This window comes from Colossoma macropomum, unplaced genomic scaffold, assembly GCF_904425465.1.
Source record: "Colossoma macropomum unplaced genomic scaffold, Colossoma_macropomum, whole genome shotgun sequence".
In the NCBI taxonomy this organism is placed as follows: Eukaryota; Metazoa; Chordata; class Actinopteri; order Characiformes; family Serrasalmidae; genus Colossoma; species Colossoma macropomum.
This window is the reverse complement of record NW_023494805.1, coordinates 40,077,540-40,096,211: the sequence shown is the minus strand read 5'-3', so window position 1 is coordinate 40,096,211 and position 18,672 is coordinate 40,077,540. Positions and strand designations below refer to the sequence as shown.

General features: G+C 40.1%; 1 protein-coding gene across 1 annotated transcript in view; it reads right to left on the bottom strand.

The window, feature by feature from the left end:
* Positions 1–18,300, bottom strand: part of pde4bb (phosphodiesterase 4B, cAMP-specific b) — a 54,686-nt gene extending 36,386 nt beyond the window's left edge. Inside the window, exons 1-5 of the mRNA XM_036596159.1 lie at positions 17,882–18,300; positions 9,558–9,752; positions 5,789–5,825; positions 5,602–5,672; positions 4,027–4,076 (exon numbers count right to left, since the gene is read on the bottom strand). Coding sequence (XP_036452052.1) covers positions 4,027–4,076; positions 5,602–5,672; positions 5,789–5,825; positions 9,558–9,752; positions 17,882–18,078 — 550 coding nt within the window. The 5' untranslated portion in view covers positions 18,079–18,300. The remainder of the gene's footprint in view (positions 1–4,026; positions 4,077–5,601; positions 5,673–5,788; positions 5,826–9,557; positions 9,753–17,881) is intronic.
* Positions 18,301–18,672: the final 372 nt, after the last annotated feature.

Here is an 18,672-nt window from a genome sequence, read left to right as displayed (position 1 = left end):
ACATTAATTATTAATAATTAATAAAAGGTAATGAATGACATAGTTATGCATAATTTATATACATTTTTTAGTAATTTCTAGTAATAATAATGAAAAAATAATAGTTATTGTGAATATATTCTTGTAGATAATGAATGTGGTAGTAGTTACTGAATAATAAATAGATTCAGGAAAATTCATAGTAGTGACACACACACACACACACACACACACACACACACACACTAAGCCGCTTATCCGTCTGGGTTGCATGGGGAACTGGAGCCTATCCCAGCGGTCACTGGGCAGAAGGCGTAGTAACTACACAGCGGTAATGAATGATTAACAGCAATTAATAAATTATTATAGCAGTTACTAAACCACTTATAGCCGTTACGAATAATTCATAGTAGTTATAAATAAGTAACAGCAGTTACTTATATAGTAGTTACTGAATAATTCATAGCAATTAATAAATTTAGACAGTAATTATGAATATGTAATAGTAGTTACTGAAAAATGTGTAGAGGTTTGCATACTTTATTATAGTTACTAAATATTTTATAATAGTTATGCATAATATATAGTAGTTATGAATAATTTGTAGTAGTTACTGAATAATACGTCTGCAGTTTAAGGAGTCGAACACAAATATAATAAGGCCAGCTTGCATCAAACTTTGGCAGACGTCAAACACACTCACACACACACACACATCTCATTCCACTCTCCCCCACACTTTCACACACACACACTGCTTTTCTTTGTGGTTTAGCTGCGTAAAAGCTCTCACTCTGTAATACATCACAATGTGGTTCACTCACACTTTCACATCCCCCCTAACACTCACTCACACACACACACACACACATGCACACACTCATTTCTGTCTTCTCATAAGCTTTATGCTCATTATTCTTCTTTCAAGAAAATCTGGGTCAAGCACAAGCTTAACAACAACACAAAAAGAAAAATATATCAGAGAACACCAAGAGCTGTTGTAGGGAGGGTCCATCTGTGCCCGTGCACCACTGAAGACGAACTAAAGAGCTGCTAGTCCAGTCAACGTAACACTGACCATGAACACTGTATTAGCTGTCTGAAGTCGGCCTCATGCCTGTATAAGGAGCTCAGAGTCTAGGCATGTTTTCTCTTTGGGAAAAATAAATGGCAAATTGCCAATATTGCACCCTGTAGTAAACAGAAATGTTCCAGACCCCGTCTGCAGAGCTGCCAACCTTGGGAAAATATGCTAGTCAAGTTCAGTTATTCAACAGGGCCTGCTGCTCTCTCGCCATGTTTACATGCAGCCTAATAATCTGTTAATAAATAGAATGCGTCCATGTAAACACCTCAATCGGAATAGTCTAGTCTGATTGAGGCCATTCGGAATACAGTTTCTATCCGAGGTGGGTAATCCTGTAAATAATCTGTTAAACAGAAGAATAATATCCGTGTAAACGCCTGTATCTGATTACATTCCCTATCAGAAAGTTTAAGTCCGTTCTGATCATGTTCGTCACGTCATAGTGAGAGTTTATACCGTTCAACATGGTGGAGCAGAAACTGGTCTGCAGAGGAGACGAAGTTTATGCTCTGATCTCTAAAAGACGGCGGTGGGACGGACGTCCAGCTTATGTGTCTCAGAACACGACGTCTTCCTCTCGGCCTTCTTTAATAAGGACACGTGAAGGATGTTTTCCTGAGTCTGACATCATTTTAAAGTAATCAAAAACACAAGCGCTGCTCACTGCTGCTCGTCTCACTCTGACTGGACTCACGTGATGCTGGTTGTCATGGTAACGTCTACACTAAGTGGTTCTTGCGCATCATTTTGGATCTGATTACTTGTAGTGAGCATGTGAATGGAGGTTTTCATCAGGGTGTTGAGTAGAGTGAGAATAAACACCTCAGTCTTAATCTGTAATCAGAATGTGTTCCATCGGATTGGCAAAACTCTTTTCATGTAAACACAGACAGTGAAACACAGACAATATAATTTAATGTTACTTTGCCAATGTAAACACCTGGTGAACAAGCAAACAAGCTTACAAATTACATAACGTTAGGCAAATATTATTAACGTTAATAATAAAGATATTTGCAGATGGTTGGCAGATGTGTGTTAAGTAACTCCAGCCCATTTACCTTGGCAAAGGAGCTAAAAGCACCGTCCTCCCTGGTGGAACCAGCCAGACGGAGTGAGGAGAATGAACAAGAGGGATAAAAACCATTTTGTGTTGCTGTCGATTTGCGGTCTCTTGAAATAATTGACATTATGCATTTGTCATCCCTGCTTCTTCTTCTTTTGTTTTCCGGAAGGCTGGACGCTGCTGCCTCTTGCCGTTAGATTTGATTACTGCACATGCACAATGGAACTCACAGGCGTCACCAGGTCTTTGTGTAGTTTAGAATGACAAATATTAGCATGCTTTGATGTCAAAATGCGTACAGGTTAGAAAGTCGGCATATTTTATCCGGTGCACATTTCCCCCCCAAATGTCATCAGATCCTCTGGATTATGAGGTCATTAAGTAGTCAAAATATGGAAAATGCTACAAACAAGCTAACACTCCTGAGCACTGAAATGACGTTGTGTGAAAGTAAGTTAACTAATAAACCTTAACACTGTTATAGAGAAACACCAGCTACTCAAACTATAGTCTAAACCTGCCGAAGCAACTGAACAACCACGTTTGACAAAGCTTGCTGGTCCGTTTGGGGTATTCAGGTAAGGTCTTATGGTGTTAGTTCAGTGCACAACAGTATTAGCTTGCATGCGGCAACGTTCATATTTCCGTTCCTTAACGACCTCGTAATTCAGAGGATTCAGTTAACCAGGAAAAATCTCCACTGGACAAAATGTAGCAGGTTTGGAACATTTCAGTTCACCACAGCTTATCTGTTCTGTATTCAGACGTAATCCAGCTCTTACCTTCAGTATGAACGCATTAATATTTGTTTCACTAACATTTCATTAATATTTAGTTGGATATTATATGTTTTACTTTAAGTTTTACGTTTGTTCTGATACATGTTGTCAGCCAGTTTAGAAGGACAGCCAGCTCTGAACTCTGATCACTGACGATTAACTAAGCTAAAGCTTGTTTTATACTGACTCTTCAAACGTTGTGCTAACAATCAACAACCATGGGCTCTAAGCAGCTGGCTGAGGATCTGAAAATGAAGTTTAACTGATGTTTACAAATTAGGAAAGGCTATAAAATGAAAAAAGAGCTTTCAGCTCTCAAGTTCCACTCCAATTTCTAAAATGTCATCAAGAAATGCTGCATGCTGGCCAGAAAGGCAAAGCAAAACCCCCATATGACTGCAAAGGACCTGCAGGAAGGTTTAGCTGACGCAGGAGTGGTGGTGCAGCGTTCTACTGTGCAGTGTTGCTTGCACAAACATGATCTGCGTGAAAGATTAATCAGAAAGAAATCCTTACCTGCAAAATCATCACATAAGTCAACGTCTGAAGTGTCCAAAAACAACATCTAGATAAGCCAGAGGCATTCAGGAGGATCAGCAGCATTTGATGAAGAGAACTCCTTGGCCACTGTTTACACTCTAGAACTGTCATTGGCTGACATTTCCTAATGACAATTCTTGACCACTCTAATCTTCGCGACCCACTTGTACCCACCACTGAGTCATGACCCACAGTTTAAAAACCCCCAAACTGTCCGTAGTAGGCCTGTACAATATGGACCAAATACTTTACGGCCATTATATCGCTACATATTGGAAATGTCAAACGCTTTGCAATATATTAAAAAGCACACATTAGTGAACCTTTTATACAACAACCTTTTATACAAAAGATTGGCCTGCATTATTTTTACTGAAATGATTTAATTTTTGAGGATCACAAGGCTTTGATTCATTAAAACACCCATAGAAACTCATCTAAAGTTAGTCAGAATGCTCATAGAATAAAAAATATCACAAACAAACAAAAACATCGTATTTTGTTAGACAGCTCTTATACACACTGCATCTTTCTGCAATATCAGCATTTACTCCACAGTGATCTAACAGCCTTACCTGACAGACAGGCTCTAGTTAAAGGTGGCTGAGTCGTCACTGGTGATCTCCTGAAGGAAAAACAGAGGAGAGCACAGAATAAGAATAGCGGTCATTGACATGGCATGCATGTTTTGTGTCCAAGCCCATTATTGTCCTAACAAATAACTTAATAAATATATGACATATCAAGTTATTTAACAATACTTGATTTATGTGAAACTGTTGTCAGAGCATCCATATAAAATTCACCTTGGTTTGTCAGGTGGTGCAACCATCCAACCATATATGCTGATTAAATAAACTATCCAAAAAAGTAATTGTTATATAAAATTATAAATAAAATAGTTTGATGATTTTATGTTTGAAAACTTTAAGAAACATGTTGCAAAATAAGGCAACTTTAAAAATACTCAATTCACTGAAAAACTTTTGTCCGCAAGTTTTTACATCCTCAAATGTCAGGTGGCACAACCAAAACAAAAGACTTTTATTTTGACAGGCTTTTACAAAAGAAGGGGCAGCATATTGCATCATAAAGAAGACCCCAAGTGACCTTCATGGTGCAATACTGAGGCCAGTAGCCCTTTCACAAAATTAGTAAAAAATCTGATTTTTGAGTCGTGGTTAGAACGGTTCAGTTTACCATGTCAAGTGTTATGACCTCAGGAGAACCATAAAAATGTGTAATAATTATAATAATGTTTATGTATTTGAAAAAATTTGGTTTAAACTCAAGTTCAAGAATAAAGGTTTCTACAGTGTCTAAGCAAACGTCATTAGTCTGAAAAGTCAGGTGGCGCAACCAAACCAGCACAGTTTTAATAACTGAAATAGGCAATTAAAAGCTTTGATAATACTAACTATATTTAAGCCATAAAATACACATAAATATAAATGTAAATATATATGTGCAGATATAAAAATGCACATCATGTCCTTTTTAATAAGATTTTTATTTCTAAAGATCTTTATTTCTAAAGATTTATTTTTTAAGATCTGCTTCTTTCCTGAGGCTGAAAAATGAATACCTTGTACTTTATGGCTGTGTTGGCTGGAAATTAAATAAGTGAAGGGTGGTCTCTCACTTTTGCACAGTACTGTATGTATGATATAATATTAATTTAAATTGTGCAATACATAGTACGTCTCTGTCAGACTGTAGACTACATGTTTATGTTATAACATTATTCTATTCTATTTATTTGCTTGTCGTATTTTTAATACAGTCTGTGGCCCTTTTCAGTCACTGTTAACTGTAAACATGTCTTTTTAAAGTTAATGGGCAGTAAATATGATGATCTTTGCTGTTTCTGTGGATCTATGAGATTTATTCATCTCATAAAATAACAAAAATGATACTCTGTAAATAAAAAAAAACTTTGTAGTCCATGGCATGAAGTTCATTTCCATGCATAAGCAGGGTTTCAGCATTGTGTGTTTTGGAGCAGATGCAACAGTCTTCCATTACAGTGACAGCAAACACCTACAAATTAAAAGCCTCAGTAACTCAAACCCTTAAGTAAGGGTGCCCTCTAGTGGCCACTTTGTCACATTGTTTGGAAACTACAGTAAAGTAAGAAAAAAGGGACTCACTTGCTGGAGGGACACGGCACATTGGTCAGAAAGCTGAAGTTATTCCTGACTGTACGCAGACTAGCAAGCACCTGGAGTTCGGGAAACAAAATATAAGATGGATGCAGTAAATCATCTGAGTTAATCAGCTGATAAAGCACTGAATGTGGCCTGGATGAACCGGACTGACTGTCAGTGACACATTTACCTGAGCGAAAGGCGTGACTATCAGGTCCTCACCATGTCTGTAGAACCGAAAAACACTGTTAGTGCCAACACTAGTGATAACACACCACACTTCACTTATGACACCAAGCAGAAAACCTCAAAATATCAATATTCCTGCATGATTAAATGTAAACTGTGTCATTCAGAGTAGTTTGGCTTTTATATGGTGCATTCAAGAGAAGTGAGTCAGAGTTGTTCACAGTGGTGCTGATAGGAACCAGACGTCCACCTCTAAAATCTCCCTCACAGAAAGTTACTACATGAAATGGTTATGAATTCACTGCCTGATATCGGAGACACTGTTTAACGATAGTTGTGAGATCAGATTTTGCAATAAAACATATTTTTACAAATTCATTCATGACGAAGAGATGCACGCGTAGTGCTGTAAGGTAAAGTAGTCTCCAAGAAAAAGGTAGTTTTCAGATTATTTTACGCATTGATAATAATATATAATATAATAATAATAATACTAATAACAACAATAATATAATAATAACAATGTATTAATAATGTTATTACTAATAGTATTATATATTACTATTACTTACTATTATATCATAATTATAACATATATGTTAACTTATATATCAGTATTATTACATATTATGTTTAAATTATGTATTGATTTTATTATAATTAATAACAGTAACAATAATAATAATAATAATAATAATAATAATGAATAATTATTTGCATGTTAACGACTGAACTGTGTAGAAATGTCTACAAATGGGTGGAATTCTCCTTTGATAGGCTGATACAGATCTACGCTCTAAACTCTGTGGACATACTAAAATGAAATAAATTCAAATGAAAACTGAAATTAGTTAAATGAAATTTAACCCCTTAACTGGCGGGTTATTATTCAGAGACTACATGGAAAAATGGAAACTATTAAGTTATTCTTAAAGGGGAATTCCACCAATTTTAAAAAAATTCTGCATCATTCAGTGGTTGAGATGTGAACAGTCATTGAGAGTGTTTTGATGTGAAATGTTTCATTGTAGAGAAAATTACTGACTCAGATTTCTTTACAGTGGTGGTGATAGGAACCAGACGTCACCATGACTACAACACAAATATAGACATTTTATTTACCGTCCAAAACCACCAGTGAACCTACACGTGTATCCTGAGTCATACTGTTACTGTTCAAAATAAAAAAAAACAGATATCTCAGTTTTTTTGCAATTTTAGTTCCTACATTTCAGTTTAGCAGCTGTCTTTTATATTGTGTTGAAATTTTACGATGAATGGACCAACAGAAATGCTTCAAAATTGCTTGGAATTAAATGATGTTACATTAACTCACATTAAAAATGAAGAACGTTTTTGCCCTCCGCTGTTACTATTTTGCAGATACTTGTTTATCTCTGGACAGTGATGATATTTAATAGTGAATCAGTGTAAAATCAGAAAAATCAGGGGTTCTTTGGGTTCTTTTAAAAACACGTTTGCGACCAAAACCTTCTCAAAATGATCATTAAACAACGTCTCAGACATCAGACAGCTTGTTCATAACCATTTCATGTAGTAACTTTCTATGAGGGAGCTTTTAGAGGTGGACGTCTGGTTCCCATCACCACCACTGTGAACAATTCTGACTCAGTAAGTTTCTCTAGAACAGAGCGTTTCACACCAAACCACCCTGAACGACTGTTTACATCTTAACCATTAAATTATGTAGACCTTTTTAAAAGTAGAAGGTACAGGAGTGAAGAATGGAGGTCTAGACGGCCGTTTGCTGAGTTAACTCTCAGGGCTGATTTATTCTTTTTTATGGATGGAGGTAAGCGGAGAAGGGGTTTACCACATCTTCAAAATATGACAACAATGGTGAAGTGAGTACTCATTCTTGGAGAGTGAGAGCAGAAAGGTGAGACTTTCCTCTTTGTTTTCTGTACTTTCTGTTTTGTACGACGCCTACACCCGTTCACAGATACGGAGACTCAGAAGAATAATCCAGCCCTTAGAGCAGCAGTTATAACTGGAGATAATGAAAGCATGTGGTCATTTTATCTGAAATATCTCTCATTTCTAGCTCACCGAAACAAGCAGAGAAATTCTGTGGAACAAGAATGAAACAGAACTCGGAAGTGCAGACTAAAAGCTGAATGTACATTAATTATACATCTTATTATGTCGTTCATATAACTGTGTAATTATTCATATAGTGTTTTTCAAATAATTGCGATTAATGTCTTTTAAATCTATAATCAAGTACTAATAACTCCACGCCTCTAATGCTGCGTTTACATGTTGGCGGTAGACAGATGATGGTTTTTCGATGGAGCCGCGACGGAAAATTCTGCCACTGCCAGCAGCAACGTTCTGGAGACCACAGCGGTTCATAGTGAGCGGCTACAGACCCAAACAGAGCCCCTCACCACAGTACAGGTTTGATTCTGACTGAGTGCTGCTCTGCTGAAACCAGTGTAGATGATAAAACTAACGTCTGAGAGAGTTGAAGTTGAGTGACCGGTGTTGGAGTGACAGAAAGATGAAATCTAACCTGTTCTGTGGTGTTTGGGACTGTAGCGCTTTGGCTAAGCTAATGATAGCTCAGTTATTAGGCCAAAGGTGCCACACACCGCAGCAAAGCCTCGGTTCCAGCTAGCTGAAGCTAAAATGACACCCATTTAGAGGATATTTGAGAGCGTAGAGTCGAGTGACTGGTGTTAGAGTGAAAGCTGAACGTGTTTTGGTGAGTGTAGCTCATATTGGTCGATTGGCCACTTTCATGCTTAGTTTTTCTGTGTTTTTTCTTGGCTCTAATAGTCCCCCACTTTCTGTCAGCACCATCTAAAATATAAGGGGTGGAATATGATTATCTGGCTGTTCAGATGTGTAATTTTTTTTTCAATTTTTACCCGGTTTTCTCCCCAATTCAGTCGTCTCCAATTCCACCCGCTAGTTAGGACTCCCCCAATCACACACGACGCTATCAACGCTAGGAGGGTGAAGGCTAACACAGGCTTCCTCCGAGACCTGTGAAACCAGCCACTGCATCTTTTCGAACTGCCGCTCACGCAACGTCATTGGACAGCCGAACGCGCTCGGAGGAAAGCGCCAACCGCCAGATCTGTTACGTCAGCTAACAGACACCTACGCTGACTAGCATCGCGCTGAGTGAGTGATGGGGGAGAGGGAGGGGCCATCCTACCCACCCAGAGAGAGCGAGGCCAATTGGGCTCTCTCGGACTCCCTACGGACGGCTGTAGCATCACCAGGGATCGAACTCGCGATCTCCTGACGATAGGGCCAACGCTTAGACGGTTGCGCCACTCAGGAGCCCGTGGAATAGAAATTTGACGCAACATTACTTTGAAATACCGGAGAATACCTTATTACTGTTATATGGATCATACTACCAAATTGGAGCGGAAAACACAACTTGGACTTGTAAATGACTTGGACTCTAGACGAGTCAGTGGACAATACACACTGCTAAAGCTTTCCTCTGATAACGATCCATTTTTGCTGGTAAAGCTGTCAACACGCCGATGTTTGCGTGGCTTCATGCCGCTATCGGTAGCGTAACGGTACGAGGCACAGAACGACGTCTTTTTAACGCAAACATATGAACGCAGCATAAGGGTTAATGAAATTCAATGGGTTGTCAATTTATTGTTACATTTGATGACAAAAACTGGGATAATAACCTGTTTTATGGCGTATAGTTCTGCACTCGTCTATAGGCCAATTAACAGCAAAGAGATCTGAACAAAGGTGTGCGGTTCACTCACAGTTCGCCCACGATGGAAGAGTTGCGGGAGGTAGATTTGGGCGACAGGTCGTAGTCGCTGTCCGAACGGTAGAGGAAGGATTCACGCCGCTGACCGTGTCCAGCCATGCTGGGGTGCAGCACCAGGCCTGAGCCGGGGGACAGCTGCAGATCCAGCGGACTGCAGCCCGCCGACGGGCCATTCTCCACCTCCAAACTACAGCAGGACACACAGGACACAACCACAGGAGCACTCAGGTAAGAACAATGTTTCAGATCATTCCTCTAAACAACACATAAACATTAAAAAAACATTAACCCGGCTAAAAGGGCAAGCCTGAAGGACAGGCTTGAAATAGGTTCTTAAGTTGGAAGCCTCAAGAATCTGTAAGCCTAAAGATCAAGAACTCATGCTTGTAAAACACAAGAAAAGAAAGTCTCATATATGGTTCTTTCCTAAGAGCGAAACTGATGGATTTTGGTTTTGTCATAAAGCTGAAAGGTGGATATTGTTGGCAGAGGAGGTGGGTTGTGGTGTTTGATAGACAGTGGTAGAAAAACAATAAGCTCCTGAAAATTAGGAGAAGCTCCACCAGAGAGAGAGACCAGCTCCAGCAGAGAGTGAGGAAAACAGCTTTGGGAGAGAGAGAGAGAGAGAGAGAGAGAGAGACCAGCTCCAGCAGAGAGTGAGGAAAACAGCTTTGGGAGAGAGAGAGAGAGAGAGAGAGAGAGAGAGAGAGAGAGAGAGAGAGACCAGCTCCAGCAGAGAGTGAGAAAAACAGCTTTGTGAGAGAGAGAGAGAAAAAGAGAGAGAGAGAAAGAGAGAGAGAGACCACCAGCTACAGCAGAGAGAGCAGCTTCAGAAGAAACAGACCAGCTACAGCAGAGAGGGAGCAGCTTCAGAAGAGAGAGACCAGCTACAGCAGTGAGAGACCAGCTTCTGCAGAAGGAATAGGACCAGCTTTAGCAGAGAGAACGAGAGAGAGAGTGAGACCATCTCCAGCAGATAGACCAGCTCTAGGAGAGAGACCAGCTCCAGAAGAGAGCATGAGAGAGAGCAAGCAGCTTCAACGAAGAGAGAGAGAGAGACCAGCTCCAGGAGAGAGAGACAAGCTACAGCAGAGAGAGACAGAGAGGTATCACTTCCAGCAGAGAGAGACCAGCTACAGCAGAGAGAGACCAGTTCCAGCAGAGAAAAAAACAGCTGCAGCAGAGAGAGCAGATCCAGAAGAAAGAGCGTTAGAGAGAGAGAGAGAGAGAGAGAGAGAGAGAGAGAGACCAGCTCCAGCAGAGAGAGGGAGAGAGAGAGAGAGACCTACTCCAGCAGAGAGAGGGAGAGAGAGAGAGACCAACTCCAGCAGAGGGAGGGAGAGAGAGAGAGACCAACTCCAGCAGAGGGAGTGAGAGAGAGAGAGAAAGTTAGAGAGAGAGAGAGAGAGAGAGAGAGAGAGACCAACTCCAGCAGAGGGAGGGAGAGAGAGGCGGATGGAGACCAGTCCTCTTGCGAGAGTTGAGTGCATCTATGTGTCACCAAAAGAAAGAGTGTAAATGCTGGTCTCTTCTGCTCACCATAGTATCTGTGACAAAACTTCTGACCGGTGATTCCAAACGTATGAGCAGCAGTTTGTGTCCTAATATGGATCAAAATGAGTCACGGCAGAAAAAGCCCACTGTTCAGCTGTGTGTTTGATGAGAGAGTTGCAGGAAGTGGGGTGAAGGGGAACTGGTGCAAACGACACCGAGCTCTGACCCAAGCAGGAGCAGAGGGCGACTACTGACCATTCACAGGATGACTTAAGACACACTGAGAGCATTGAGCAAGACCTGGACACTGCTGCCCATTCCCACACCTTCCAAACTTTCACAGCTGAAATGTTTCAAATACAAACGAGCATCTTTCTTCATTAGTTTGCAATAACTTAACACATAAAACCTCGTATCTCCAAAATGGTAACTTTACAGGAGAAGGAAAAAACATACTTTACTTTTAATGTAAGTCAATGGAACCAGACTTTTTTCTAAGTCATTTTGGGTCGTTTCTTTTGGTCCATTCATCATGTAATTCACAAATAACATAAAGAGCAACAGGCATTTTCAAATTATGTCAAAAACTGAAAAACAACAAAAATGGAGATACAAGGTTTTCCTCTGACAGCAGTGATATTAAAGTCTAGTTCAAAGGTTTATTACGGTTTATTAAGAGGAAAATATGTGGCAATGCAAGCTAAGGAACGCCAGTGTCCACACATTTGATCTCCTTGCTGTAACCATGTCAGCACGAGTGAAATTCAATACTTTCATGGCACCAAATGAACTGCTTCAGTACCACAGTGCACTGAAAAACTCTCAGTCATGTCACTCAGTACCAGACTGTAAGACCTAAGTTAGGGTGGGGCAGTTTTAATAGTTTTAAAACATCTCCAAATATTAATGCGGTTTTTGTTAACATCCTGCAATAATTTAAAATTGAATAAAAACAAAACAGAATAGTTTGCTCACATGGTCACCAAATAAGCGGGTCACAGTGCACAGTTCAACCCAGACAGCGTGCATATATCGGTCCACTGGCTTGGTAAGGTCAGCACCCCGCTGACTGTTTCCCACTGCTGTTCCACTCTCGGACCTCCCAGATTACTGTCCTGCATTCAAGCTCTATCTAGTTTTTAATCTCAAACAGATTTTAGAGGCACAGAGACTTTAATTTTAGAAAATAAACAAATATTACAAGCAACTTAGAGAAAAAAATAATGACTTGGCCTGATATGAAATGGTTTTATAGCAAATCATGTTACTGACGCTGTGCTGGATTAAAATTATTTACTAAACTAAGTATAAAAGAAAGGAAGGAAGGAAAAATAAGTAAATCGGACTGTGAGAGAAAAATGAGCGATGATAAGTGGAATTTTGTCTAATACTCTGCTTAAACACCGGTGAGCCACCCAGAAAACGCCAGTGGACCACCAGCTTTGCCATCAGTGTAGATGACAAAACTAACATCTGAGATGCTCGGTTCCAGCTAGCTGAAGCTAAAATGACACCCATTTAGAGGATATCTGAGAGCGTAGAGTCGAGTGACTGGTGTTAGAGTGAAAGCTGAACGTGTTTTGGTGAGTGTAGCTCTTATCTGTCGATTAGCCACTTTCATGCTTAGTTTTTCTGTTTTTTCAGTGTCAGTTTCTGTCAGCACCATCTATCAGTGAGCCCCCACACCCCTCTAAAATATACAGGGGTGAAATATGGTTATTTGGCTGTTCAGATGTGGAATAGAAATTTGACACAACATAATTTTGAAATTGGTTCAAAGTCAGAGCTGAAAACACAATTGGGACTTGTAAATGACTTGGACTATTAAAACTTTAAAACTTTATTAAAACTTTACCAAATTTTCATTAGTGACAATTTTCGCTCATTTTGAGCAGAACTCAACACAGCTTTGAACAGCTGTACACACATAAAATCATAATATGCTTCACTAAATGCAAAAAAGTTTCCTTAATTTCAGAAAATGTGTTTCGGTAGTGACAATTCTCAATGTTCCACACTGATTTTTAATCTTTGGGACACATTTACTTCAAAACAATGGGATCTAACTGCTCACCATGTGGCCATGAGGGACAGGGATGCAGCCTCAATTCCTGCTCTAAAATGCAGGGGCCTGGCTAACATAAGGCCCCGCCTACAGACCAAAATTCTTTTTTAAAAGAAATCAGAAAGATCTTTTTAAAAACAACTTTGAAAAACACAAAAATAAGTATTATTTTCACAAGTGTAAATTTAGAGGTTAGGGTTTGGAACAGTCACTTCGCAACAGAAAGTACCCTATAAATCATGATTTTGTATATATTTAGCTTATTACTATCTCTATTAATGCCTTGGGTTTCAATAAATCATAACAAAGTCCTTCAGAATATCTGAAGTCTGAATACTTCAATGTTTTTCAAAATAGTTTTTACTATGGGACCACAGTCTGAACTAATTCAGGTAGAACGGTCCACACAGCCCAGCCCTGACCTAAGCAGACGTACCACCATCAGTGAACCAGTAAGCACACTCCAAAATCTAGGTTGCTGACTTGCTGTCCAGTTCCTTTCTGCATGCATGTCATTAACGTCAGCTCGTCCTGATTAGTCTGCGTTCCGTTGCGGTCAGCAGACAGAGTCCCCGGACTTTGACGGGGAGTGTATATTTGTGTGTGGGTAGCAGAGCTTCGAGTATTTCCAGGCTCTAGTTACTGCTGAAAGTGCACGGTCATCATAACTGGCAAGCTAAAGATGTTAAGGCCGTCTCAGGAGACCAGATGTCCAGAGGACAGCAGCACCCACAGAACAACCCGGAATAACACAGGGTTTCATGTCTGTTCAAACACATTACTCAGAGTTTCACAACGTACTCAAGTACTGCAATGCACTTTCAAAAGGTTCATGGTTCAAGCTGGGCAATAGGATCGTGATGATATGATGTTGTTATTGTGATAAATTATGTCATAATACTCTTTTCTGAGCGTATCGTGGACATTGTTATCCTAAAATAACGTCTTTTCATTACAATGTGAGCAGAATTAGGCCTGTGTAACTGATAGTATTCCGATGACGTCACAATTGTGCCGCCACAATTTTGGATAGCAACTTCAGGTTCATTCATTAGTGCTGTGGCTGTGTAATGAATTAAAAAAGCCATAACTGATCCAGCAAAGGCAGTAAAACACGTTTTTAAACTCTGTAAAAAATGTTTAATTAAGCAACAGAAACGAGAAGGAGAGTTTTCTCGAAATAACATCACGGCTGTGATTTGGTCGCCGTAGATCATCACAGCCGTGATGTTATTGGCGATAACACACTCCTCGAGTGTTCTGTTGCTTTTATACAACAGTTAAATAAATACAGTAATAAATTAATAAACTGGGCCGTGAACGCAGCGTTTAATATGTTTCAATGTTCGCAGTTCCTTCACCAAATTATAGTTCCTTAACAAGCAGCTTGTTGCTACGTCAGAGTAACGAACTCCGCCCACTCGCTGCACAGCTGGCAGTTCGTTCTCCAGCTCTTTACATTGAATTCCCAAACTGTCATCACCACTGAGCAAGATTTTTGTTTTTTATTGCGTCAGTTTTATGTCTCAGTCTGATTTGGTCAGACTCTGAAGATCAGACTACACGTTTGGCGAATGGTGTTGGGTTCATTTCTGGCTGATTCCAGGTTGTTCAGCTGTTCTTCTGTCACAGCTGCCGACTGAAAAGCTGCTCAGTGGTGATGACAGTTTGGGAATTTAGTGTCTGACCAAATCGGCTGTCGGTCAAATGTGATCTTAAAAGTGTCCATTTTCTGTTTGTGGCAAAGTAAGAAGTAAAAACGTTCAAATGGTCTGAGCGTCTCGCACAGCTGCTGCTTAGCAACAGCGTTTTAGCGGAGTGATACAGTGTTTGTGAAAAAAAAATGTGATGTTATGGTGAAATAACAGCACGGGTACAATGCTTCTCAACCAATCAGCTTGCGAGGCTGGAACTAACTGCTATATAAAGCATATTAACCACTGTATTTGAGTGTACTGACTTGATTTCATTTGGTTTGCGGTTGTAGTGATGACAAACAAAGCTATAATCTGAACAGCTGAGATTCCCCAGCTACGTTATTATTTTTGCATTACAAACTACATACCAGCTCACTAAACAGTACACAAAACTAGCACATATCCCATTGTACTCATTAGTGTAGTAGGTGAAGTGCAGAAGTGTGTGGTTTGGGACGCCGCCTTAGATCAGCCAGTGAGACGCGATCAGCAGCTCCAATGGCTGATTATAGCGTCACTATGCTGCACATTAGCTGCTCAGTAACAGCTGAACATCTCCAAGCAAAGGTTTGAGGTATTTGTTGATTAGGGAGCATTTATTGAGGCAAACTGATGCATTTACTGATGTTGGCTTCATTTTTGCCAGCTTTTGAAATTGTTCTACGATTAAAGCGCCTCAGTGTAACTGCAGCACCATTTAAGGTGGAACGGAATATTCAAATGAGAAGCTGGTGAATAAGAAGCTGACTTGAGCTTAAAATACAGGGTGATTCAAAAAGCTTCATCCGATTTCAAAATGATTTATTTCTCTTGTAAATCATTACAGAACAATGCAGTGAACTGTAAATGGTTTAAATGAGCATAAAGTTTATTATGTAATTGTACAAGGTCTCAGTATGAACCTCCTCCAGCTGTACAGACAACATCAACGCCATAGTCAAATTCATCCCATACTGGATTGAGCATGTCGGGTGTCGCTGCACTCACAGCTCTTTCAGTGCGATTTCGGAGATCATCCAGTGTTGTGGAACCAACGACGAACGCTCTGAGCTGTTGGAGCTTCACTGCCCACGAAAATCACGTTGCACAGTTATGACTGATTCACTCTTATTGAAGTGGAGAACGCAGAGCGCTTTCTGCTCAGGGGTCTCATCGTCTCTCAGACTGAAGGGAGCCATCTTCCACTGACAGTCAGAAACTCTATGACCCCCTGTTTCAGTTGGAATGTGAGGCGCCTCACCGTTGTAAAAATATGGCGCTTTGAAATCGGATTAATCTTTTTGAATCACCCTGTATGAGTTTTTTATTTAAGACCAACTTTGGCAGCTTTGTTAGGCACTTTTATTAGTTTTTATAAAATATCACACACTGAAATGCTGTGAACTCTGGAGATGTGCAGGTTAGACAGATCCAGATCACCAATCTAGCTAATCTTCTCCTCGTAGCGTTTTCTGGAGAGGCATTTAAAGCGTCTACATGTCTTCAAATCTTTTTAGTGGTCATTCTGGTCCATTTTGCTTGTTTTTTTATCCACTTGCAGGGCTGTAAATTCTGTAAAGGTGAAGTTATGAGCTCAGTCAGAGTCACAGCTTGCCAACCAAAATGGCGACGTGGTCTTAATGACAAATTAAGTATAGTTTAATGCAATACTATGAACTGGATTCAGTGCAGTGCAGTTTGTAAAACACTGAATAAAATCACTGCAGTTATTACAGTATTTTTATATGTGGCACTAGCATATCGATGCATATTGTGTATCGTGAAAATATCTTGAAGCATCGTGATGTAATATTGTTGCCATATCGCCCACCCCTGGCTGTAACAGCAAATCCGCTAGTCCATACTGCTTAATTATTACTTAACTTCAGCATTTGGTGGTGCGATATGTTGCCAGATTTTTATAAAATCACATCCAGGATATCATTCCTGGCACTTCACTTCCCACTCAACAGTTTCTTTCAAGTTTTTAAGGGCGTATATCCAACACTTTCCTGTACTCTTTTTTTCATTTGTTCACTTATAACATTTGTGTGGTTTTATGTACCAAAAACAGTGATAATTCATTTCTCCCTGACCATCTGTCAACTTCTGTTTACCCCTCAGAATTAAACAGGCTGTCCTTGTTCCTATGCCTTTACAACTGGTGTATGTAGATGAGCTCTGTTCTGATTGGCTGTCTTGTATTGCGCCTCAGTCCAGCAGTCCAGCCTGAAACCCTCTTTGTAGCTTTAGTGTAAATAGGCGGAGCTAAACTGCTGTGGACTGAACAGGTGGATATATGCAAATGTTAATGTTTGTGTGACTTCAGAAAAACAATGAAATGTGGAGTGAATAGTATGTTTTGAAACTACTCTATTTTAACAGAATTAAAAAATAAATGTTTTTCCCTAACATGGGTCCTTCAAAATTGGTGTGAGGCCAGAGACATACTCAGCGCAAGTATGAGAACGCAAATGGCAATGCTTGGTAAATGCACTGCAAACGCACGGTCCAAAAAGCGCTCTTACATTACTATGCCGGTTAAAACACTCAGTACTTAAGAGGGTGTTAACACATCCTTCACAGAGAACATGTTTCTGTGCATTTTAATGCACAATTAACGTTTATTTGCTGAATATATATGAAAATGTTATTTGGATGTTTTATTTTTTCCCAATAAATAGATTTTTGTGCACTAAAATGAGAAGAAAAATGTGATATTTAAGTGTGTTCCCTGCAGAAGATTTGGTAACTTATTTTCACTTAGGAAATCAACAAAACATGTCCAAACTTTTGCATATGACTATAGTATTTTACTATAATAATAACAGTAACAACTCTTAAAATAACTGCAAATGTCTGTGAAATACAGACAATAATCTTTTATGAACATACATTCCATTTAACAATTAAAATATTTTTAAATTGTTTGACATCTCTAATTGCAGCACTGTTATTTGTCAATCCCACCACAACAAGAAGTAAGTATTGTTGTTAGGCACCAAAACCAATACAGACGATTTATCTCCCGGTACCAACCACACATATTCCTGCCTCCTCCCGACGCTACTCCACTCTTACCATGTGTGAGATACGGCCACGGTGAATCGCCGTCTTTGCCGGACTGTCTTTTTGACCAATAGCTTCCGGAATGAGGCCCTTTCCTGCTCCATTATGCTGGACTGAGCGTCCGAATCCAACCTGAGCTGGAGCCTTTGCCTCCTGGAGCTCGGCTCTGACTCCTGGTTCAAATCCATGCCTCCTGAACTGGGCTCCATGAGCCTGAGCTTCTAATCCCAGTAGCAGCAGCACTGGTGGTCTGCACTGAAAAGCTGGACTCTCCTCGGCTGCTAGTAGAATGTCCTGAGCTTTCTGTTTCCTAGCCTTTGCCCTCTATCTTGCCCTCTTCCCTCATTTCTCTCTCCTCTGCACTGCTCCCTCTTTCTCCTCCTTCTTCTTTGGCTTGCCAAGCCTTCGCCCTTGTGACACACGCTTTTGCGGAAAGTTCAGTATCCTCAATTGCCGTGGAGCTGACACTCGAGCCCAGACGCTTTCAGCGTCCAAATGTAAGTGAGGCACAGCTCTGACGCAAAGAAACAGGTGTGGAGAAAAACGACCCCGTTTTACGTAAAACTGGGTCATATTGATGTTCTGTGCTGGGTGAGCGCGAGTTCACGCGGTTCACTCTCAATTCAGGAGATTAAACAATGTGCAGAAATAGAAAAGAGGGCATCTGAATGTGGATCGTACCTGAGAGAGATTGTGCTGAGAATATTGCCACCTTGTGGCACATCTGTCTCCTTGCAACATTATAGTGTTAGAAAGCCCTGCTTTGTACTGTCATTGGCCATTTTATTAGAAACACCTACCTT